The sequence below is a fragment of the Camponotus floridanus genome, unplaced genomic scaffold (assembly GCF_003227725.1).
Source record: "Camponotus floridanus strain SB8 unplaced genomic scaffold, Cflo_v7.5 scaffold152, whole genome shotgun sequence".
In the NCBI taxonomy this organism is placed as follows: domain Eukaryota; kingdom Metazoa; phylum Arthropoda; class Insecta; order Hymenoptera; family Formicidae; genus Camponotus; species Camponotus floridanus.
The window spans coordinates 286,975-313,460 of NW_020229273.1; the positions used below are offsets into that span (position 1 = coordinate 286,975).

Sequence of the window (26,486 nt, forward strand, 5' to 3'; positions counted from 1 at the left end):
TATAATTATAATTAATAGCCCAAAATATTCATAAAAAAGGGAAATGGGTTATTTACTTAAAAATTGCAAAGAAAAACAATGATTTGCATAAACGAATTTTATTATATTATTTAACAGGAATTTTTTTCAAGATCAAAATTGTGACAATGCTAATATTTGCACAGAAAGATGGAATTTAAATTGCATTGATTCAAAACTGTTCCCACATAGAAATAATTACACATTTATATCAAAATTTCGTCGTAAAAATTATTTATTATAAAAGCCTGTTATATGCTCTAGAGTTTTATTCTTTTTCTTGCATTCCATTGCTAACAAGTTTTATACTTCATCCTTGCTCAAATATATATTTTTTTATATCTTCTGTACTCTACAAGGATATGTTCACGATTTATATAAAGTAGCTATACTGTATAAAATATGTCAAGTATTATGAATGCAAAATATACCTAAGTCCCTTTAAGATAAAATTTTTAATTTTTCTCTATATTTTAAAATATAATTGAAAGTTATATTTAAAATCAAATACTTTATTTTATGTATATATTTTAAATTATATGCAAGTAAAGTATAGGTATTTGGCTAAATTTGTAATTTTTTGCTTAGCTACTTATAATTTTTTAAATTAATCTATATAATAGATTTATGACAGATCAATAAAAGAAATACAGAAATCTATTGAATCTGTGATGCATAGAGGATGCATTTTCTGATACATTAAATTTAAAAAAGTAGTATGCTTTTTTTTGTTCTTAGTAATATAAATAAAATAAAGAGAAAAAAAAGGAATAAATTGTTTATTATTTTAATAATATTTATGAGTGGATAAAGTTAATTTACTAGTATCTGATTACTTTTTAAATAATCAATAAAATGTATGTAACAAGATTATGCTGAAGTATAACAAATTTGTGATAACTTGCGAAATGTTATTTTGATTAACTTATTAAGAAAAAAAGTGAATATTGAGCTGGTCAAGTCTCTTGCAGCAAATAATTGGACTTTATGTCTAAAAATCTAATTACTCACGAAATTGATCAAATATTTTAAAAATTTTCTTATCATGAAAAAAAAGAATACACACAAAAACAAACAAATGATACATTAACAACCTATTAAAATAAAATTATTAAAATTTATTGTTTCTAGATTATTTTTTTGAAACATTAATTTTTTTTCTTCTTTTTAAATATATTTTTAAAATATTAAAAACAATCGAACAATTTTGTGAGTTACTATATATAATATTGGTATGTTTTCTATATATATATATATATACACATATAAAGTATTCCATTTTATTGGTAACAGTTGCATATTTTGTAAACTTGACGTTTTATACTTATGTTCCAATAAAATGAAATATTTGTGTATATATGGAATCGACATTTACATGAGCATTATGTTACCAATGGTAAATATAATTGTTGTGCGCATTATAAATAGCTATTATCGAAATATTTCGTTTGCGCGCGCGTGTATAATCACAGTTTAGGAAGAATAGTGCATTATTTTCATACCTTTGAAGAGCATCGAATTGAATTCACGAATAAACTGAATACAATTGAATTTCGCAAATTTAAGGCTGCACAATTCGAACTTTACGGTCTATTGAACTCCTGCACATTGGACATCCTGCAGAAACTTTGTCCGCACAAGTGGAACAACAGCAGAGATGTCCACAAGGTAGAAAAATGACCTCACACTACAAAGAGAGATATAATAATAGAATATAATAATATAATATTAATTATAATGACACAGTTTTTTAGTAATGTCTTAAAATTATATATATAAAATATACAATTTCTTACGAATGCGAATGCACGAAATTATATATTTTATATATATATATATATATATATATATATATATATATATATATATATATATATATATATACACACAGGGTAGACCATTTTAATCAATACACGCAAATATCTCAGAAACACTACATTAAATCGAAAAATGTTTCAGACAAAAGTTGTATAGCTTGAAGGGGGACATAAGATGGTGCCATTAATTTGACCTTGAAGAATCATCTGAAGATCATGTGAAGGTTATCTCCAACTTTTTAAATGGCCCTATATACCACCCTATATACTTTTGTATATTCTTGTAGCTTGCCTCAAGAGTTTTCCAAAACACTATAATAAAGTATTTTTTCATTGAGTACTTTTCGAGACTTGAAATATTTTTTTAATTTTACATAAACCATAAAATATCTTGTAAAATATTCAATTTTCAATTTATATTATCTTACCTTAATACATTTATGCACAAAATAATGAGAGGAATCGATTGGTGTAAAGAAAAAACATAGTTCTTTTTAAGAAAAAAATATGTAATTTACAATTAACAATTCCGTATTTTTTTTTTTAAACAACTATGTTTTTTCTTTACATCGATTTCTCACATTATTTTGTGCATAAATGTATTAAGGTAAGATAATCGAAAAATGAATATTTTACTAGATATTTTATGGTTTATGTAAAATTAAGATATTATTTTAATCCTCATAACTCGAAAAGTACTGAAAAAATACTTTATTATAGTGTTTTGGAAAGCTCTTGAGGCAAGCTACAAAAATATACAAAAGTATTTAGGATGTCCCATTTAAAAAGTTGGAGATGACCTTCACGTGATTTTCAGATGATTCTTCAAGCCATAGAACTCTTGTTTAAAACATTTTTCGATTTAATGCAGTGTTTCTGAGATATTCGCGTATTGATTAAAATGATCTACCCTGTGTGTGTGTGTGTGTGTGTGTGTGTGTGTGTGTGTATATATATATATATATATATATATATATATATATATATATATATACACACACATATTATATATATATATATATATATATATATAAAATTTAAGAAAAACATACTTGCAAATCGAGGCAAATTACGCATTCCATCATATTAATGTTCTGAGTGAAATTGCAGTCCTGATTACTGGATGACGCTTCTTCAGGAGGCGCAGAAGGTATTGTGGGTGATGTAGATTCATTTAGTTTCATCTCTGCCAAATAATTCTCAACTGCTAGCATTATAGCGGCACGATCTGTATCGCAATTTATGCCTATCTGCAAAACAAAAATTAAATAAAAAATTAAAATGTATAATGAATTTTGATAAATTTTGTGTTTATAAGGCATTATAAATAAACATGAAACTTCTCTTTTAAAATTTCTCTTCTAAAGCTTACTTTATATTTTATACAAAATCATTCAAATTCAAATATTTAACAATCTGACAATTTTAAAATAAAAATATTAAATCAAGATTATTCAAATTTGAAAAGTTTGTAAATCACATGTTAAAAATCAAAATCTAATCTTATAAATATCATAGTTTGTGATAAACCTTAAAGTTTAATTTTATTAGAAAATAAAATTTTAATAGAAAATAGAAAATAAGAAAAATTTAATAGAAAATTTTAATAGAAAAATTTAAATTTAAAAGATGGAATATATTTCTAAATTCCCTGATTTTTACGTTTAAAAAATTTATTTTTAAGTACATTATTATATTGTAAATTACAGATTATCCTTTCTAATATCCATTGAATTTTTACGTACATCTTTTAACTGTTCATCATTGATGTCTGGTAATAAAGACGGCAATGTGGCCAGGAATGGAAGGCAATGCAAAGCTCCTGCTATTGCTACATGTCGAACTAGCATAGGTTCCAACATTTCCAGCAATCCTTGTGGCCGTGCTTCCATTAGAGATTGATACTGCATTAACCAGAACAAACTGCCTCGTCTTGCGTTCTATAAAAATTTATTAAATATTTTTTAATGGAAGCTCATCCTCAATTAATATTTTTTTAAATCTTATGAAAGAAAGAATAGGTTTGGAATTTGTGGAAATTAAACAACCTCTCTATCAAAATATAAAAACATAATAAATATATATATATATATATATATATATATATATATAAACTATTTCTGTAAAATATTTTCACAAAAATAAAATCTGTGTTGTCAAGAACTTAGAAAACAAAAAACATACAGAGATGCATCGCTGCTGCTCTATCGCATTGATTGTCTCTAGTAGTTGATCTCTCCTATTCTTTTGCTGTTCCAATAAATCAATTAGAATAGCTGTTAGAGCTACACGTCTATCAGCGATCTCGTTCTAAAAAGAAATTATTTATATAAATTTTTATAAATTATATTATCATAATTACATTTTATTATATTTATGAATTCAAGAAATTTAAAGACTTTCTTCAATTCTCTTTAATTCTTAAATTAGAAGCTTAAACTTACAAGCTGCTGATTAATCTCCAATTTTCTCCTCTCAAGCTCGATGTTTGTCAGCGCGGCTAATTGTGATTGGACTAGATTCACTTGTTGAACAATGCTCCAACAACGCGCATCACTGCGTTCCAATAATGCAGCAACTGCCGCTTTCTGCAAAACTTCATCCTGTCGCAATCTATCAACGAGATCTTGCCTATTTTTTTCTTGATCTTGCACTATTTGTGCCAGATGGTCGTTGTTTCTTACCTCCCTGAAATAATTTTCCTGAATCTTACTTTCATAAATTTTTAATCATAAATATAAATTTTCATTTTTTTCTTATATAATACTTTCATATAATTAATTCTTAGAATAAAACAAAATCAACAGAGATATAATAAATTAAGATTTTATTTTTGCTTGTTAATTCTGCTTTTCATTCTTGAAAATGTGAAGAAAAACTTTTATAAAGAAGAGAATTATATTGAAGTTTATACTGACAGTGTAAGTAGAGATTGCGCTGTGTAATCTCTATATTTAGTATACTCTTCCAGTTTTCTCGCCTTGCACATTTCCTCTTCCAACAATTTCTCCATTTCAACTGTAAAAACAAATCTGTTATATACGATATATGGATGATTTGAATTTTATGTATTTTTATATGTTTAATATTTACAGAGAGTATCTTTCATGCGTAGCATGAATTGTTCCGAGTGGCAAGAACTTAACAATTGCATTTCTTCTTGCTTCTCCCGTTCCAGTAATTCAGCTTGACTTTGCCTTTCTTCTTCACTATTTTTTAGAAATTCTTTAATTACGTTATCGGCTTCTTTTTCAGCTAAAAAGAAAAGTTTATTTAATACTTAATAAATTAATTACAAAACTTTTTCATATTTAATAAATTAATCACAAAACAAGTGTACAATAAATTATATATTTAGTGCAAAATTCAAAAGAATTAAGGACTGAAAGTAAAATTGTACCATTATAAATGTATGAAAGTAAACGCGCTCTGTTCGTATCTCTTTCTTGCTGCACTTTCTCAAGCTCTTGTTCCAATTGTATTTGTTGTGATGCTAGATCCTCCAAAAGCTGAAAAAACACAAAGAAAATATTCAAATGTTCTGAATTTTTTTATATCTGTATTTGTCTAGATAATATTTAACAATCATAAAAGCATGTACAGCATTTCAATTTCTGGTTTAATGATATTTTACCTTCTTTCTATGAACTTTCAGCATGGATTGCAGTTCCATTTCATATTCTTGCTGCTGTTTTATGTTTTTCTCCACTTCCAACAAAGCATTTTGTCGCTGTTCCTGTCGGGATATAATTTTTATTATCACAATATTACAGTATGAAATTATGTATTGAGTTGATAAAATAATATATTCGCTTTTTTACATACATATAAGTTTTTATTTATGTAAAGTGGAACAGAAAAGCGAATAAATTCTTTTATCAATCTAATATAATTAAGATTTTTATGGATTTATAATAATGAACTTCTTTTAATGCTCATTTAAAAGAAATAATTAAAGAAAAAAAATTGATAAGTGAGAAAAATGTACATATTGTAGAATAGTGTACAAAATATTCAGAAAAGATCGTATAAAAAGCATAAATGGGAATGTAATTAACATTTTAGCAATGCAATTAATAATTGAACATATAAATAAGATGTTCAGTGCATTTATCCAAAAAATAGAAATAATTAAATCGTGATTTTCTTTTGATATAAAGAATTATGCTATATATGAATCTTTCTTATTCAAATCTTTTTATGCAATTAATTTATTGGATTGAATGCACTGAACGTCTTTCAAAAATCAACTTATTAATAAATAATATTAATAAATAATAATAAAATAGATGGATAACAAGTGAGAAGCATACGAAACTCAAAGTAGCATCCAACATGCCTTCATTTTGTCTAGCTTCTGTAATGCTGCCTAAAAGAGAGAGAGAAAAAAAGAAAAGGTGATTATGCACAAACAGCAAAAGCACATTGTGTGAATTAATTATAAGTACTCACAAAATTGATTAACTTTTATAAAATTTTTTAAATATATGTCAAGAAGGAAAAAATGAAAAAACATAACATATAAAAAAACATTTATATTATATATATATTTCTCTAAAGTAATATTTCTAAAATAAATGTCTATAGTATACCTTATTATTTCTTTTTATCTTTGAGGTAATTCTTATAAGTACTCACAAAATTGATTAACTTTTATAAAATTTTTTAAATATATATGTCAAGAAGGAAAAAATGAAAAAACATAACATATAAAAAAACATTTATATTATATTATATATATATATATATATATATATATATATATATATTTCTCTAAAGTAATATTTCTAAAATAAATGTCTATAGTATATCTTATTATTTCTTTTTATCTTTGAGGTAATTCTTATAAGTACTCACAAAATTAATTAACTTTTATAAAATTTTTTAAATATATGTCAAGAAGGAAAAAATGAAAAACATAACATATAAAAAAAACATTTATATTATATATATATATATATATATATATATATATATATATATATTTCTCTAAAGTAATATTTCTAAAATAAATGTCTATATATCTTATTTCTTTTTATCTTTGAGATAATTCTTGATCAATTAAGTGAGTTACTGCATATCTAATAATAATAATGTAGCCAACAAAACATGAACAATTATTACATATATACATATATAATTATTATAATTTGATTATAATAATGAAATTTTGCATTATTTTTTACTACAATACCTGAACGTCATTATTCTTATTGTGATGTACTATCTGCATATCTTCTGAACTTATGTCCCTCGAAATATCAGTCTCTGATATCGGAGTCTCTGGCGAGTAGTCGATGCCATTCTCGTTAGCCAAAAATGCGATAATCACTATTGTGCCACCATCTAAAATATCTTGAGGTGGATATGACAAGTTTAAATCATCAATATTTAAATTTGTCAATTGCTGAGCATAGCCCAGAGATTTGGGCAGCTTTTGCAGCGATTTATTATGACTGATATTGAGAATAGTTAGTTGTTTCTGCATTTGTCCAATACCATTAGGCAGTTGTTTCAGGTTGTTCCTCGAAATATTAAGAATTGTTAAGTTACTCAAGTAAGTTATTTCATTGGGCAGTTTGCGGATGCTGTTGTCTTGCAAATAGAGCTCCTAAAAAAAATCACTATATTTTAGTATCTTATTTATATTATATACAATATAATATATTATTTCGTATTGTCAGTAGGAATCTACACAATATTCTCTTTCTTTTTATATATAAAAGTTGTATAGGGAACAAACAATAAAACTTTCTGCTCAATCTAATAAATACACCTTGAGGGAAGAGAGACACATAATATCAGGGGGTAATGTGGTAAACTCGTTTCCATGAAGGTCTAAAATAGTCAGCAGCGACAAGTCATTTAAGGCACCTCCTCCTGAGAGCGAGCTCAGCTTGTTGTCGTACATCAGTAAGGTTTTCTTCCGAAACACCTTGCAAAGTGAGTAGATACCAGACGGCACATGCTTCAAGGCACATTCCGACACGTCAAATATTGGCTCTGGATTTTCTCTGGCCTTGAAATTATAATACACATAAAAGAAGTATTTAATGTCTTAAAGAACCAATATGCTGCTTTAATCTTTGCATAATTAAAGCTGCAAAAACTTGCTCTCAAACATGCATCCATAATTATATATCTAACAATTAATGTTATAATAAAAATCATTATTATATATTATATATATATATATATATATATATATATATATATATATTATATAGGGGTCCCGAATGTTCCAGCCAGACTTTGAGATCTTATAAGAAATTTAATTCTGAACAAAAAATTTCCTATAAACATGGGTCGAAAAATGCTTCCTCAAGAAGTTATCGCTCAAAAACCTCTGATGAAGGAAGAGCAAAAGGTGAAAAGAAAATGAAATAAAAAGAAAATGAAACTAAATAAATTTCTTGAAAAACGTCTTTATTCATTTTCTACTATTACGTGCTATTACTAAAATATTAGTTAAAAAAAAAAAATTTATTTTATTTTTATAAAAGAAAAAGATTTTTATTTTTTATTTTTATCGTTTTTTTCAAGAAATTTATTTAGTTTCATTTTCTTTTTATTTCATTTTCTTTTCACCTTTTACTCTTCCTTCATCAGAGATTTTTGAGCGATAACGTCTTGAGGAAGCATTTTTCGATCCATGTTTATAGGAAATTTTTTGTTCAGAATTAAATTTCCTAAGATCTTGAAGTCTGGCTGGAACGTTTGGGACCACCCTGTATATATAAATATCATTATTATAATAATAACATTAAATATAAAATAAGAATTAAGAAAATAAAGAAAATATGTACCAAATAGAAAATTAATATATATATATATATATCATTATTATTTATATATTATATATATATATATATATATATATAAATATTATTTTATACATATTATTTATATATTATATATATAAATATCATTATTATAATAATGATATTAAATATAAAATAAGAATTAAGAAAATAAAGAAAATATGTACCAAATAAAAAATTAATATACATATATATTTTTTTTTTTCATGAAAGTTTTGTAATTCTATTAATTTCCAATTCCTCTTTTACCCACATTTACAAATTAATTTTTTTCGTAATACTATTGTTACTTAAATATATCATATTTATTATGTAACGATACTTATATAATCAGTAATAAACGAACACTATTTAATTAATGAATAATCAAGGTGCTGCTAATTGATCCGAATTACTGCGACCGTCCTAACCTAAATTCGTAGATGTATACGTACCAAGTACAACTTATACTCGAGCCGCGCCTTGTAGTCGATATTAGCCTTACTCCCGTGCTTCCTCGACATCCTTATCCTTGCTCGCATCCGTTGTCATGACAAGGAGGCGGGTAAGGATCTCATTTCGCGGGACCGACAAGCGTGATAAGCGATGATAACATCAACCACACAATTTCACATGATAAGAGTACATTCGGGAATTTTATCCGTGAGATAGAGCAACGTTTCGTCAACCAATCAGGGCAGGGATACCTTCGCTCCTCTTATCCTGATTGCTCCAGATATGCCCCAATCGGTAATCACGGTGACAGGTGCACAGCTGACAGCTTCGCGGGCGCATCTACATTCGCGCAGGTGCATGACGATTGGTCGATTCGTACTTTGACTTTGAACTTCGTTTGGGAAAAGGTAGGATAATTGCATTCCGAGATAAGGAAATTATACAGAATTTTTTTTTATCGTTTCACGATGAACGTAAATATAAAAAAATTCTGTATAATTAAAAATATAATTAAAATATAATTTTTAATATAAAATATTAAAATAATATAAAATATTAATATAAAATATTAAATATTAAATTAAAATATAATAAAATAATATAAAATGTTAATATAAAATATAAAATATTAAAATAAAATATAATAAAAATATAATTAAAATAATTAAAAAATTCTAAAATATAATAAAAATATAATTAAAATAATTAAAAAATTCTGTATACTTAAAAATATTAACGAAATATCATATTCGCAACTTTACATCGAGTTTGTTGTCATTCATAGACGGGAGCGAAGGTTAAATGTGTAATAGTGCGTGTCCTTGGTTCCAATTTATGTGCGTGTGTGGATCGAATAATAATTTATTAAGATTAAGGAAATCAGTTGACGGCTGTACGATTGATTCAACTTTATCCTCTGGTCCAACAGAAGAAGAAAAAAAAGATTTTACAGCAGGGAAAGGAAATTCAAAATTTGCTTTTAATCGGTGAGCATTCATTTTGCGTTAATTTTTATAGCGATCTTGTGTCCTAAGTAATACTTTTTGTTTTTTGAATTTAATTGTATGTTTGTGTGTGTATTTGTTTATACAGGGTGTTTCAGACCACCCGTACCACCCGTTTAAAAACTAGAGAAGTGGTTATTTCAAGAAAGTAAAAATATTTTCTTTATAAATCGGGTGCGCTCTATCGAATGGTGATATTTTCAACTTCTCCTTCCGGCCGGAAATAGGCCATTCAGACCGGAAGTGCATTTTTCTTAATGGAACCCCCTATTTTTCATTGCATATTCTTGTAGCTTATCTCGAGAGCTTTCCAAAACACTATAATAAATTATTTTTCCATGAAATACTTTTCCAGTTATGAGGCTTGAAATCATTTCTTAATTTTACATAAACCATAAAATATCTTGTAAAATATTCATTTTTCGATTATCTTACCTTAATACTTTTATGTACAAAATAATGAAAGGAATCAATTGGTGTAAAGAAAACATATAGTTGTTTCTAAGAAAAAATATGTAATTTGCAATTAACAATTCCACATCTTTTCTTTAAAGCAACTGTATGTTTTCATTACACCAATTGATCGCTCTCATTATTTTGTACATAAAAATATTAAGGTAAGATAATCGAAAAATGAATATTTTGCAAGATATTATACAACATATACCATAAATTACATAAACCATAAAATATCATGTAAAATATTCATTTTTCGATTATCTTACCTTAATACTGTTATGTACAAAATAATGAGAGGAATCAATTGGTGTAAAGAAAATATACAGTTGTTTTTAAGAAAAAAATATGTAATTTGCAATTAATAATTCCATATTTTTTCTTAAAAGCAACTGTATGTTTTCTTTACACCAATTGATTCCTCTTATTATTTTGTACATAAAAGTATTAAGGTAAGATAATCGAAAAATGAATATTTTACAAGATATTTTATGGTTTATGTAAAATTAAGAAATTATTTCAAGCCTCATAACTGGAAAAGTACTTCATGGAAAAATAATGTATTATAGTGTTTTGGAAAGCACTCGAGGTTACAAGAACATGCAATGAAAAATAGGGGGTTCCATTTAAAAAAATGGTATCCTCTATTTTTCATTGCATATTCTTGTAGGCTCGAGAGCTTTCTAAAACACAGCACTTCCGGTCTGAATCGCCTATTTCTGGCCGGAAGCAGAAGTTGAAAATATCACCATTCGATAGAGCGCACCCGATTTATAAAGAAAATGTTTTTATATTTTTGAAATAATCACTTCTTTAGTTTTTAAATGGGTGGTACGGATGGTGTGAAATACTCTGTATATTTACAAGGGAAAATATTCCCATATTTCAAAACAATCAAAATTGTTGTATGAAACGATAGATTTTCTTTTGTATAGTTGTACCTCCTGTATTTTTCTCATTTCTTTCTCTTTTTTTTCTAATAACTGAATACATATTTATCTTATTATTAATATATAATGTGCAATTAGAAGAACAGATAATTTCCTTAACTTTATGTAATATACATTGCTATATTTTTATATATTACAAGTATTCTAATACTATTTGGAATAGTTTAAAAATAATTTAAAGAGAAAGAAAGTGGATTAAGAAAAAGATGATACAACTTCATTGAAAATTTAATAGGAATTACTAAATATCAAATAATTTGAGTACGCCTATTTTTATCATTATTTTTTGAATATGTAATTTATTATAATTATTAATTATTATTATTAAGACATCACTTATTCGATTTTAATAATAATAATTTATAGTCTATCTGATTATTTCAGTTATTTTAATTTTATGTGTAATTTCCATACACATTTTTCTAATCGTAAAATCATAATTAATCACAATTAATAAATTATATATAAAAATTATAATGTATGATATATTCAATTTATTTATTATAATTTTAACAAAATTATATAATATCCAAATAACAATTCTATATATAAATTATATATAAAAATTAGTAAAATATAATTAAGAATTAATAAATTATATATACATGTTATGTATAATTTATTAATTATAATTAATATAAATTACACTTATATAAATTATATAGGTTTTTTCTAGTAATATTACGTTTTGTTTCTATCATCTCTGGATAACTGACCGATTCAAGAAGATAAAAATAATCTCGGTTATCTATAATTAAAAAAGTATCTAAACATTATAACAAAACAATCTCATGTTTTTACTAATTTTATTGTAAATCTTGTGAATATTCTTTTTGTCGTAATCGATATTCCGTTGGTGTCAGCATACCTCTGAAAAATATTTTTCCAATTATTTATGAGTGCGCATAGATTACAAAGGTTTAATAAATTGATATCAAAATGTGATAGTTTACAATTTTCCGAATTTATTATTTGCATTTTATTCTATATTTGAATTAAATAAATTGAATTTTGACTCAAATAATAATAATTAAAAATTAAATCGATATTTATCTATATTTGTCTATATTTAAAATTTGAATTATTCTATATTATTGAAATATTTTGAAATTTTTAAATATCTCTCTCCTTAAATAAATCTTAAATAAATTTCTTATTATTCCTTATTTTTTTATTTTGATTATATAAATATTATATAAAAAATTATAATAATATAAATAATAAATAATTAAATATAAATTAAATAAATAATTAAATATAAATAATAATATAATATTATATAATAATATAATATTATTATATAATATTATATATTATTATATAATATTATATAAAAAATTATAATATAAAAGTGATATATTATACTATTTATTATTAATTATTTAAAATTTATATTTTTAATTAATTGAAATTGATTATTACATTTTTAATCCGATTGATAATTATCTATTACCTTAAAACAGTGTCGAAAGACACGCACACTCCCTTATCGCACATTCGTCTGTAAAGATGCCAGCATTCTTTTTCCTTCGTCGTTTGAAAGTGCGGCTCCGAAGGCATCATCTCTCGCGGTGTTTCTTTCGCCGGCAATGTTTCTTTAGAAAAGTGTTCAACCTGCTATATTCGCATAATAATAATATAATAGTATTAGAATATAAAATAATATTAAAATATATATTATATTAAATATTTAATTATATTAAATTCGTTTGAATTTGATAGAGAATTAACTCCTTTACCTTTGAAAGCGGAATATCAATTGGCGGAATTGGAACCGCGACAAGATCAATTCGCGACATCGCCAGACAGGACCTCTGCTCCTTCGTTTCCATCGGTACATTATTCGTCGATTCCGTTATTCTGCGAACATTATCGAAATATACAGGGTTAGGAAAAAGTCTGGATACCTCTTAATATTTCGAAAAATACACATTTAAAAAAAAATGTTTCATACAAAAGTTATAGGGTTTTATATGGCGCATTACACAGCAACATTATTATGACCTCGAATAGCGTTGTCAAGGTTATATGAAGGTTAGCTACAATTTTTTAAATGGAACCCCCTATTTTTCATTGTATTTGTTCATTGTATTTGTAATTGTCATATTCTTGTAGCTTACCTCGAGAGCTTTCCAAAACATTATAATAAATTATTTTTTCATGAAGTACTTTTCGAGTTATGAGGCTTGAAATCATTTCTTAATTTTACATAAACCATAAAATATCTTGTAAAATATTCATTTTCCGATTATCTTACCTTAATACTTTTATGTACAAAATAATGAGAGGAATTAATTGGTGTAAAGAAAATAGTTGTTTCTAAGAAAAAATATGTAATTTGCAATTAACAATTCCATATTTTTTCTTAAAAACAACTGTATATGTAAAATTAAGAAATGATTTCAAGCCTCATAATTCGAAAAGTACTTCATGGAAAAATAATTTATTATAATGTTTTGGAAAACTCTCGAGATAAGCTACAAGAATATGCAATGAAAAATAGGGGGGTTCCATTTAAAAAATTGAAGCTGACCTTCATACACATAACCTCGACAACGTTATTCGAGGTCATGATAATGTTGCTGTGTAATGCATCACATAAAACCCTATAACTTTTGTATGAAACATTTTTTTTTAAATGCGTATTTTTCGAAATATTAAGGGGTATCCAGACTTTTTCCTAACCCTGTATTTCTTTTTTAGGTTTATCAAAAATATCGCGGCAATCAAAACATATTAATCGTATCAGAAGGATCAAACTTCGCTTAAAAAAAATTCCTGATATCAAGGTTGTTCAAGTTGATCGATGAAAATAGAAGAAATATGTATGTAGTAAAAACGAAGAAAGAGTCTTAGACTCGTAAAATTTGCAAACTTTAATCGGTTCAGTCTTCTAATTTTATATAAGCGAGCAATGTACGCGTTCGCGCGGAAGACATCAAATATGATGATCGAAGTTTGACGGAGGCACCAATCGAAGGACGTACCACCATCCACGGGATGCAAACATTCACGGCCGTACCAGTCCGTTACAAACCAACCTTCTTCTCTCCCTCTCCCATTACCGGTTACATCACGTTACCCATTTTATTTTTTCCACGTCAATATCATAAATCGTTGGCCAATCGAACTTTTTCTCCCTCCTCCTTCTCCCCCAACGCTTTGTATACAGATTAAGATACGACAGTGGGACTTGACTACACCACTCGCGCCAATCGATCATCACTTGTTTTCGCTATTTCTCTTCTAAAGAGCTTCTAGAGAGCTTCTATTATTCTGCAGCGTTATGTAATACTTTCGTTGTCGAGAGAATAACTTCTAGAGTAGCAGAGTCTTCATCATCAGTAAATTAAATAATTACCAACTAATGAACCCTGACTTAAAATAACGTGATTCCAAATGATTCGAATGTATTATATTACACAATCATAGACCCCAGACAACACACATGTCCAAAAGACATCTAAAAGACGACTTAAAGACGTCTTAAAGTCCTCTAGACGTCTTTAAAACATCTTTTGGCCTTTTTATGCTGTCTGAGGACGTAGAAAGTTTTATTGAATTATGATTATTTTATTTTAGAATTAGCCTCACGTCGGACGACTTGGAATACTCCGCGTTCGCAGCAGCTTCCGTTTCTTGTCATGCAGATCGCCGATCGGCACCGCCAGACATCTCTTCTCGCGATCGGTCAACGGTGCCTCTGGCACCGCTTTCTCGGCATCCTGCGAAATTAAGAGCGCGGGAACGGCTGTCATCGTCGGTGACGCGACGATGTCGTCGAGAACTAAATCCTGTTCCGGTGAATCCTTGCAGCTGGTTCCGTGCGCGACGTTAAGAGCGAAGCCGAAGTAAGGAGGTTGAACATTATTGGCGACCCGCTTCTCGTCCTTCATCGGCTCCTCGTCGAAGGAGTCTCTCTGAAAGGAGACTATCCATATGATTTAATACAAGAGAGAATCATCAATTCCCAGACTGTAAATTGGGAGTTTTTGAGAGAATACACAGAAAAAAAAGACATTCTTGTTTTGAAAATATATTCAGTTTTAACATGGAAATCTTGAAATGAGATTATATCGCGTTAATTTAAGAAAAATATAATTGCTTGAATAATTGCTTACTTGAATGAAGCCATTTTATATAGTTCAATCGAGAAAAATATATTCTCATGATTTAAGATTTAATTTTTTCTTGAATGAAAAAGAAACAATGTTGGATAGAAAATAACATTTTTAAATCAAAGATTATAATTTTCTTAAAGTAGAATTAAATAATTTTATATTCTTGAGATGACAATTATAATATTAAAATAAGACTGTAATATTGTTGAAATTTAAAATTATTAAATTCTTCTAAGAAGATTACAAATTGTTGCATATATACGAAACAATGAACGCTCCTCGTCGAAGGAGTCTCTCTGAAAGGAAACTATCCATGCGATTTAATACAAAAGAGAATCATCAATTCTTAGACTGTAAATTGGGATTTTTTGAAAGAATACACAGAAAAAAAGGACATTCTTGTTTTGAAAATATATAATTAGTTTTAACATGGAAATCTTGAAATGAGATTATATCGCGTTAATTTAAGAAAAATGTAATTGCTTACTTGAATGAAGCCATTTTATATAGTTCAATCGAGAAAAATATATTCTCATGATTTAAGATTTAATTTTTTCTTGAATGAAAAAGAAACAATGTTGGATAGAAAATAACATTTTTAAATCAAAGATTATAATTTTCTTAAAGTAGAATTAAATAATTTTATATTCTTGAGATGATAATTATAATATTAAAATAAGACTGTAATATTGTTGAAATTTAAAATTATTAAATTCTTCTAAGAAGATTATAAATTGTTGCATATATTATACGAAACAATGAATGCTTCTCGTCGAAGGAGTCTCTCTGAAAGGAGACTATCCATGTGATTTAATACAAGAGAGAATCATCAATTCCCAAACTGTAAATTGGGATTTTTTAAGAGAATACACAGAAAAAAAGGACATTGTTATTTTGAAAATATATTTAGTTTTAACATAGAAATCTTGAAATGAGATTATATTGCGTTAATTAAAGAAAAATATAATTGTTTGAATAATTGCTTACTTGAATGAAGCCATTTTATATAGTTCAATCAAGAAAAATATATTTTTATGATTTAAGATTTAATTTTTTTGAATAGAAAAGAAACAATGTTAGATAGAAAATAGCATTTTTAAATCAAAGATTATAATTTTCTTAAAGTAGAATTAAATAATTATATATTTTTGAGATGACAATTATAATATTAAAATAAGACTGTAATATTGTTGAAATTTAAAATTATTAAATTCTTCTAAGAAGATTATAAATTGTTGCGTATATACGAAACAATTTAACGCGTTAATTTAAGTATATAAGTTTTGATTTGACACTTATTTTTTTTCTGTGTAATTTTCAGGGAATTTACTTGATGCAGCAAAATTTCATTGTGAGAAATAATATTCAACATAGATAATTTCTCTCTTTTTTCTCTTCTGAAAGTGAATCAATAATAAACGATATTCGTCAATGGGGTAGAATCAGGTTATTCGGCTATTGTAAAAAGCCTAAATTCGATTGTACGCGGTAGTCTATTAATCCCAACAAAATCAATCACGATATCTCCACGATGCACCGCATTAACCGCACGACCGCATTTAGGGTGAGTCGTTATTAATAATAGAAATTGTGAGGTAAATTGAGATAATTTTTTTATTAACAAGATTTCACGTAGATCGATTTCGAAAGATGAGAAGATTAATTATATATCTTTGTTATTTTATTTTAATGCGTTTACTGAATTTTTTTAAACTAATTTTTATATATAATTATCTTGCACTGCATAAATGATAGCAATAATGAAGTCACTCTAATTACAAAGCAAACGCGTATTGTGCAGAAAAGCTGGCGTCTGGGAATTCAAGCTATGTGCTGTTCGCGTGTCTCGTGTCTCTCTTAATTAGTCGGTTCAATTATAGTTCTACGCCTCTTCGCCTTGCTTGTTGCCGCACGCGTATACGTTATCGAATGTTATCTCAGCACGATCAGCTAAATAAATATAAATTTAAGAGGCTATAAAAACCCATTTTATTCGTGGCCCAATGATACAGATTTCTCAAAATGAAAAACCGTTTTTCAGAAGTCCACACAGAAAAAAAGGACATTCTTATTTTGAAAATATATTTAGTTTTAACATGGAAATCTTGAAATGAGATTATATCGCGTTAATTAAAGAAAAATATTACTGCTTGAATAATTGCTTACTTGAATGAAGCCATTTTATATAGTTCAATCAAGAAAAATATATTCTTATGATTTAAGATTTAATTTTCTTGAATAGAAAAGAAACAATGTTAGATAGAAAATGACATTTTTAAATCAAAGATTATAATTTTCTTAAAGTAGAATTAAATAATTATATATTCTTGAGGTGACAATTACGATATCAAAATAAGACGATAATATTGTTGAAATTTAAAATTATCAAAATTCTTCTAAAAAGATTATAAATTGTTGCGTACATACGATATAATGAACGCTCCTCGTTGAAGGAGTCTCTCTGAAAGGAAACTATCCATGCGATTTAATACAAGAGAGAATCATCAATTCTTAGACTGTAAATTGGGATTTTTTGAAAGAATACACAGAAAAAAAGGACATTCTTGTTTTGAAAATATATTTAGTTTTAACATGGAAATCTTGAAATGAGATTATATCGCGTTAATTTAAGAAAAATATAATTGCTTGAATAATTGCTTACTTGAATGAAGCCATTTTATATAGTTCAATCGAGAAAAATATATTCTCATAATTTAAGATTTAATTTTTTCTTGAATGAAAAAGAAACAGTGTTGGATAGAAAATAACATTTTTAAATCAAAGATTATAATTTTCTTAAAGTAGAATTAAATAATTATATATTCTTGAGGTGACAATTACGATATTAAAATAAGACGATAATATTGTTGAAATTTAAAATTATTAAATTCTTCTAAGAAGATTATAAATTGTTGCGTATATACGAAACAATGAACGCATTAGTTTAAGTATATAAGTTTTGATTTGACACTTTTTTTTCTGTGCAGAAGAAAAAAACTTGACAAAAGCTCGAATTACTCCATATTTTAACAAACACATAAAAAAATGCATTAATCGAAATTTTTATATCGAATTTATTGTATTTATTTCTGCTAAGAATTTACATTTACATAATTTATATAAAATGCTTAATTTATGTAAAAAAATTTCAATTTATACAAAAAAATCAAATAAAAAGCATCATACCTGACTTGATAGGTTTCCTTAATATGGCGGGATTGGGGTTGAGGGACGTTTTAATGATGGGGGTAGTGGGTAGCTTGCTGCGAAGCTCGTTGATGAGCTTATCGTCGCCTGGCGAGTTTTCCGCGTCGCTGTCGCTATCAGCCGAACTGACCAGCGATACCATGGTAATCACGTCACTCGTTCTGGGATCCATGGAGCTCTTTCCTCGTCCTCCGCGATCCTCGTCCTTGCCCGAAGCGAGAAGGCGTCTCTTCGCGCTCCTCGATCTCTTCTTCAGAGGCGCCGATCTTATCGAGCGCTCGCCTCGCGATATCTAGAAGATGGCTCGTGCGATTCGTATCTTATTCACTTATCTATTTTTTTTTATACTCTTTTTATTATCCTTTGCTCCTATATTTATTTACATAATTTATGTATCGAATATAATTTGTATAATTTATATTATACAAATATTATATATTTTTATATCATACAAATATTATGCAGGGTGTTTCATTTTAATTTCCCCAGGCAAATATTTCGGAAAATAATGAAAAATCGAAAAAATGTTTCCGACAAAAGTTGTATGATTTGTAGGGGGACATAAAATGGTGCCATTAGTTTGACCTTGAAGAGTCACGTGAAGGTTACGTGAAGGTTATTTTGAATTTCTTAAATGGAACATCCTATATATTTTTGCTTATTCTTGTAGCTCATCTCGAGAGCTTTCCAAAACACTATAATAAAGTATTTCTTCATCGAACACTTTTCGAGTTATGAGACTTGAAATCATTTTTTAATTTTACATGAACCATAAAATATCTTGTAAAATATTCATTTTTCGATTTATCTTACCTTAATACTTTTATGTACAAAATAATGAAAGGAATCAATTGGTGTAAAGGAAAAATATAGTTATTTTTTAAGAAAAAATATGTATAATTGTTAATTGCAAATTAGATATTTTTTTTAAAAAACAACTATGTGTTTTTTTACACCAATTGATTCCTCTCATTATTTTGTACATAAAAGTATTAAGGTAAGATAATCGAAAAATGAATATTTTACAAGATATTTTATGGTTTATGTAAAATTAAGAAATTATTTCAAGTCTCATAACTCGAAAAGTGTTCGATGAAGAAATACTTTATTATAGTGTTTTGGAAAGCTCTCGAGATGAGCTACAAGAATAAGCAAAAATATATAGGATGTTCCATTTAAGAAATTCAAAATAACCTTCACGTAACCTTCAACCTTGTGACTCTTCAAGGTCAAACTAATGACACCATCTTATGTCCCCCTAGAAACCATACAACTTTTGTCTGAAAGATTTTTTCGATTGTTCATTATTTTTCGAAATATTTGCCTCGGGAAATTAAAATGAAACACCCTATATATTATATATTTATATTATATTTCTTCTTGAATTATATGTGATAAATAGCTCTTCTAAATTTTTAAATACACTTTTCAGGATTTGAAGAAAAGTTCGCGCAATCCTTCTTACCTTCGTCGATGCTTCCTCGAGTTTTTCCACAGCGTCTTTTTCATCCTGCACTTTTCCGCAAACGGTTGACTTGTCTTCGCCGAGACCAGGCGCATCGATCACGATATTTACTTGAACGCGCGTCCCAGGTGCGACATTTCTTCTTTGCGGAGGCGCGGAATTCGTCCTCCTCGTCTTCTCCAAGCTCGTCGTGGACGAACTTCTGGCGAGGACGATGTTCCTGTCGACCGGCGATCTCGTCGCGGCCGAGGCGCATCTGACCTCGATCGATTTCGCCGATGCGATCTTATCCTTCGCTTCCGTCATCTCCTTCGGAGTTTTCTCCGTCATCGGTATCAGAAAAGCACGATTGGTACCGTTCTGAAAACTCGCGCGCTTCTGCTTCGCCGACGAGAAATTGTCGTTGGTCTTCGCTGAATCCGCGTTTTCCGGTTTTAGGGACGGAAAGGTAACTGAAGGATGTGACTGATTGCTTGCAGAAAGATGAAGATTCGTGCAATCGATGTTTATCTTCGTCTTCTTTTTTCTCTCATCAACGTCCGAATTAATTTGCGTGTTCGTTGTTTTCTGAAAAAAAAAACGATAATATTCTCCGATTAGTAATTTTTGTAATAGAAAGTAATGATATTTATATATTTATCTTCAAAAAGAAATCTACTGTAATGTAAAGATAATTATAAAAATTAGATTCTTTTATTTAAAAAAAAATGTTGAAAAATCCTATCCTATTCTTCATATTTTATGGAAGAAGAATTTTTTTGCACATTTCAAAATTTAATATAAAAGGATCAAAAATATGTTATTAAATATATCTGTTATATTGAATTTATAGAATTTCACTAATTGTTTGTATGTGTTCAAAATAATGAAAGAAATAAAACGAAATTGATATCATTAATTGTAGAAATTAAGTAATTATATTGCTTATACAGGGTATCCCAAAAGTCCGGGACTGGTCGAATATTTTATAAACTATGCACTTTAGAAAGAAATATTTCAGACAAAAATTGTATGGCTTGAAGGGGGTCATCAGGTGGCAATGATTTGACATCGAAGAATCACTTGAAAGTCACGTGAAGATCACCGTCAATTTCTTACATGGAACTCCCTATTTTTTATTAAATATTCTACCTCACATCGAGAGCTTTCCAAAACACTATAATTAAGTTAGTTTTCATTAAGTACTTTCCGAATTATGAGGCTTGAAATCATTTCTTAATTTTACATAAACTGTAAAATATCTTGTAAAATATTCATTTTTCGATTATTTTACCTTAATACTCTTATGTACAAAATAATGAGAGAAATAAATTGGTGTAAAGAAAAAACATAGTTGTTTTTAAGAAAAAAATATGTAATTTGCAATTAACAATTATTATTATAATTAACAATTATTATTATATTTTTTTTAAAACGACTATGTGTTTTGTTTACATCAATTGATTCCTCTCATTACTTTGTACATAAAAGTATTAAGGTAAGATAATCGAAAATTGAATATTTTACTAGATATTTTATGGTTTATGCAAAATTAAGAAATGATTTCAAGCCTCATAACTCGAAAAGTACTCAATGAAGAAATACTTTATTATAGTGTTTTGGAAAGGTCTCGAGATAAGCTACACGAATATGTAATAAAAAATAGGGGGTTCCATTTAAGAAATTGAAAACCTTTATGTCACCTTCAAATGACTCTCCAAGGTCATTGCCACTATCTGATGGTCCCCTTCAAGCCATACAACTTTTGTCTGAAACATTTCTTTCTAAAGTGCATAGTTTATGAAATATTCGACTGGTCCGGGACTTTTGGGACACCCTGTATATTAATAATTATTAGTGACATAATTACTTATCGAGATACATGCCTCGTTCTCCGTTCCTTTTTTTTCCACGCTCTTCGTCACATTTTCATCTTTGTTCATCAAGTTGTTTTCCATCATTCCAGACGAAATCTCCAGCTTCCCGTCGCGTTCTCTTTCATCTTCGTGCTCGATTTCACGCGTTTTCCTTCCTCGATCTCCTGAATTGCCAGATATTTTCAGATTTTGCGGGCTCCTTTCTTCATCTGGCATAAGATCAGCCTCCTCTTTGGGGAGCGGAGTTGGCGGAGTGGACATTGACAATCCAGATTCGCAGCGCTCCTCTACGGCCACGTTATGTGCCAAGAAAATGTCGATGTTCGCTTTGTTCTGCTCGCGATGCTTCCACGCGAGCCGCAGCCTTTCGGCCAGCTCCTGCCGCGAGTAGAGAATCGACGCCTTCTCCGTGGCATAAGACCTGCTAGATCGGCCTGTAGTTGGTCTAGATCGGCTCGGGATCTGCCGAGCCACCACCTCCACCTGGGCCAGACCATCGCATCCGCGACGATCGTCGCCCCAGGCGACTCGTACCTGCCAATTATAATAGATGAAGATATACAGGGTGTCCCAGACCACCCCTTTTAAAATGATAATAAATGGCTTTTATCAAAAATCACGGACAATTTTTAAATAAATCGGGTACGCTCTATCAAATGGTGATATTTTCAACTTATGATTCCGACCGGAAATACGCCATCCGGATCGGAAGTTGAATTTTTTTTAGGAGAACATGGTACTTTTTATTACAGATTCGAATTGTACACGAAACAATAAGAAACTTTTGTATCAAATGTTTTTTCTGAAAGTGCCTCTGTCAATCTTAAAATTGACCTTGAAAGTAACTGGGATGAAATAATGAACTTTCAATTTTAAGATTGACAGAGGCACTTTCAGAAAAAACGTTTGATACAAAAGTTTCTTATTTTTTCCGCGACGATCGTCGCCCCAGGCGACTCGTACTTGCCAATTATAATAGATACAGATATAGAGGGTGTCCCAGATCACTCCTTTTAAAATGAAAATAAATGGCTTTTATCAAAAATCACAGACAATTTTTAAATAAATCGCGTACGCTCTATCAAATGATGATATTTTCAACTTCTGATTCCGACCGGAAATACGCCACCCGGATCGGAAGTTGAATTTTTTTTAGGAGAACATGGTACTTTTTATTACAGATTCAAATTGCACACGAAAAAATAAGAAACTTTTATATCAAACATTTTTTCTGAAAGTGCCTCTGTCAATCTTAAAATTGACCTTGAAGGTAACTGTGATGAAATAATGAACTTTCAATTTTAAGATTGACAGAGGCATTTTCAGAAAAAACATTTGATACATAAGTTTCTTATTTTTTTACGTACAATTTGAATCTGTAATAAAAAGTATCATGTTCCCCTAAAAAAATTCAACTTCCGATACGGATGGCGTATTTTCGGTCGGAATCAAAAGTTGAAAATATTACCATTTGATAGAGCGTACCCGATTTATTTAAAAATTGTCCGCGATTTTTGATAAAAGCCATTTATTTTCCTTTTAAAAGGGGTGTACGGATGATCTGGGACACTCTGTATACCCAGCAAACATCAAATAACATTTACATAACATAACATGTAACAGTTATATTGTTGAGTGAAAAATTACAACTAACAGTTATAGAAATAACAGTTATACAGGGTGGCCCGAACGTTCCAGCCAGACTTTGAGATCTTATAGGAAATTTAATTCTGAACAAAAAATTTCCTATAAACATAAGTCGAAAAATGCTTCCTTAAGAAGTCATCGCTCAAAAACCTCTGATGAAGGAAGAGCAAAAGGTGAAAAGAAAATGAAATAAAAAGAAAATGAAACTAAATAAATTTCTTGAAAAACGTCTTTATTCATTTTCTACTATTACGTGCTATTACTAAAATATTAGTTTAAAAAAAAAATATTTTATTTTCATAAAAGAAAAAGATTTTTATTTTTTTATTTTTATCGTTTTTTTCAAGAAATTTATTTAGTTTCATTTTCTTTCTATTTTTCTTTTCACTTTTTGCTCTTCAAGGAAGCATTTTTCGATCCATGTTTATAGGAAATTTTTAGTTCAGAATTAAATTTCTTATAAAATCTCAAAGTCTGGCTGGAACGTTCGGGGCCACCCTGTATAACTGTTAGTGTTTGCTGGGTAATAATAATATAAGATTATAAGTAATAAAGTATATTAAAGGATAATATATAGGACATTGTAATTTTTCAGATGGTGAAATGATAACATTCTAACGATTAAGAGATTCCTCAACAATCGCACCTTGGGCTTGTCCGTCGCATTTGTGGCTAGTCTATCGCGCGCGATCGGATTCGCGTAGATCTGCAAGGATTTGCTACAATCATCCTCCGCCGATTTCTGTCGTCTAATGTGCTGCCGACGCGGTGCAGGTTGCTGCAACGACAATTGTCTGACGGGTCTCGTCGCTCTTTTACCACTAGACATTTCCGAGCAATCATCAGTGGATCTTCCCAACAGAATTGCCAGAATCGCTAGAATCGCTCTTCAAGTGGAACTTATCGATCGATTGATTGATCTATAATATAAATTGCTTTCACTTCAATAAAGAAAAAAGGTGATACTATCTGCCAATAGCGTTACTAAATTAAATGTATCATCTGAAGAACAGCAAACCTAGCTCTAAGGTATTTTTAAGAGGCAAAGGATCACGAAAGCTATAAGTCTTACGTGTGTCTATCAAATCCTAAGGATTTGTAGCTTAAAAGGGTAGGCGCAAATTTGCCAAACTACTAATCCTACGCGTGAAAATTCGTGCTTTCACAAATGCGCATAAATATACTTACTTAATTTTTAGCAAACGTGTACTTGAAGAGCTCTCTCTTTTTCTTTTTTCGATCCTCGAGCGAAGAGCGCACCGAGGAACGTTGTCGACGCCGCGATCGGGCGCCGACTGACTGGCTACCTTCATCCATTGCCATCACCCTCCACCCACCCTCGGATGTGTACCAAATCCAAGCCCGGTTCACCACCACACCTGTCAAACACAGATGTATCGCTATCCCCGTCTCTTTCTTTCTCTGTCTACTTTGAACGGCGGCCAACACACCAATACTACGATTGTACTAGTACCATTAACTCCCGTCATTACGATCACTGTCAGCGCTGCCAGGGTGGTCGAACTCCTCGCTGACTTCGTACACGCTGCCCTCGAGGCCACGATGATATAACATCACGATATCTGCATATACAGGGTGTCCCATTTTAATTTCCCGAGGCAAATATTTCGGAAAATAATGAAAAATCTAAAAAATGTTTCAGACAAAAGTTGTATGGTTTCTAGGAGAACATAAGATGGTGCCATTGGTTTGACCTTGAACATGAAGGTTACGTGAAGGTCATTTTGAATTTCTTATAATAAATTATTTTTTCATGAAGTACTTTTCGAGTTATAAGGCTTAAAATCATTTCTTAATTTTCCATAAACCATAAAATATCTTGTAAAATATTCATTTTTCGATTATCTTACCTCAATACTTTTATGTACAAAATAATGAGAGAAATCAATTGGTCTAAAGAAAATATACAGTTGTTTTTAAGAAAAAATATGTAATTTACAATTAACAATTCCATATTTTTTCTGTTTTCTTTATACTAATTGATTTCTCTCATTATTTTGTACATAAAAGTATTGAGGAAAGATAATCGAAAAATGAATATTTTACAAGATATTTTATGGTTTATGGAAAATTAAGAAATGATTTTAAGCCTTATAACTCGAAAAGTACTTCATGAAAAAATAATTTATTATAGTGTTTTGGAAAGCTCTCGAGATAAGCTACAAGAATATGCAAAAATATATGTTTCATTTAAGAAATTCAAAATAACGTTCATGTGACTCTTCAAGGTCAAACTAATGGCATCATCTTATGTCCCCCTAGAAACCATACAACTTTTGTATGAAACATTTTTTCGATTTTTTATTATTTTTCGAAATATTTGCCTGGGGAAATTAAAATGAGACACCCTGTATATGAAATGTCTTAATTTGTGTAGTCGAAATATTTTCCTTGCTTTTTAATGACACGGAAAAATAGACAAAAGAATGATTTGCTTAACATCCTTAGGAGGGATTTTATTTATTTGGGGTGAAATTTATTTTATTAATTATATCATTTTTTGGATTAAATTTTTATTTGTGTTACTGCACGCTATTAACGAGAGTTATATCGTTATTATTAATGAGAGTTATATTATTAAAAAACGTGAATAACTTTTAAATTAAAAAAAAAGCCTCACGTGAGCATGATATATATTTATTTTCCTCAAGCGAATAATTATCATCTT

The 26,486-nt window shown here is 28.7% G+C and overlaps 3 protein-coding genes across 6 annotated transcripts in view; 1 reads left to right on the plus strand and 2 right to left on the minus strand.

The window, feature by feature from the left end:
* The window catches only part of LOC105258218 (uncharacterized protein C1orf112 homolog), a 48,322-nt gene that overhangs the window by 7,786 nt on the left and 14,050 nt on the right, over nucleotides 1–26,486 (plus strand). Inside the window, exon 1 of one of the 2 annotated variants that reach the window (XM_020029676.2) lies at nucleotides 24,578–24,756. The exons of the other annotated variant lie outside the window; for it this stretch is intronic. The gene's annotated coding sequence lies outside the window, so the exon portion shown is untranslated. Of the gene's footprint in view, nucleotides 1–24,577; nucleotides 24,757–26,486 lie in introns of those variants that run through there. 2 annotated transcript variants of the gene reach the window in all.
* Nucleotides 1,263–9,398, minus strand: LOC105254276 (E3 ubiquitin-protein ligase LRSAM1). Of its 2 annotated transcripts, XM_025406718.1 has the most exons (13): nucleotides 9,091–9,398; nucleotides 7,612–7,854; nucleotides 7,030–7,446; nucleotides 6,175–6,204; nucleotides 5,470–5,571; nucleotides 5,236–5,344; nucleotides 4,929–5,090; nucleotides 4,754–4,853; nucleotides 4,280–4,523; nucleotides 4,020–4,145; nucleotides 3,581–3,775; nucleotides 2,888–3,085; nucleotides 1,263–1,705 (listed from the first exon to the last, which is right to left on the minus strand). In XM_025406718.1, the coding sequence occupies exons 1-13, from the start codon at nucleotides 9,175–9,177 to the stop codon at nucleotides 1,580–1,582; spliced, it is 2,139 nt and encodes a 712-aa protein (XP_025262503.1). In that variant the 5' UTR covers nucleotides 9,178–9,398; the 3' UTR covers nucleotides 1,263–1,579. The 2 variants fall into 2 exon arrangements, with proteins under 2 accessions (XP_025262503.1, XP_025262504.1); XM_025406719.1 differs by lacking the exon at nucleotides 6,175–6,204.
* On the minus strand, nucleotides 12,195–24,652 carry LOC105258219. 2 transcript variants are annotated; one of them, XM_025406717.1, is made up of 8 exons: nucleotides 24,444–24,652; nucleotides 22,160–22,684; nucleotides 20,295–20,861; nucleotides 18,809–19,121; nucleotides 15,096–15,432; nucleotides 13,241–13,361; nucleotides 12,955–13,115; nucleotides 12,195–12,371 (listed from the first exon to the last, which is right to left on the minus strand). In XM_025406717.1, exons 1-8 carry the CDS (start codon nucleotides 24,624–24,626, stop codon nucleotides 12,308–12,310), a joined length of 2,271 nt encoding a protein of 756 aa, XP_025262502.1. In that variant the 5' UTR covers nucleotides 24,627–24,652; the 3' UTR covers nucleotides 12,195–12,307. The 2 variants fall into 2 exon arrangements, with proteins under 2 accessions (XP_025262502.1, XP_025262501.1); XM_025406716.1 differs by having other exon boundaries at nucleotides 12,955–13,118.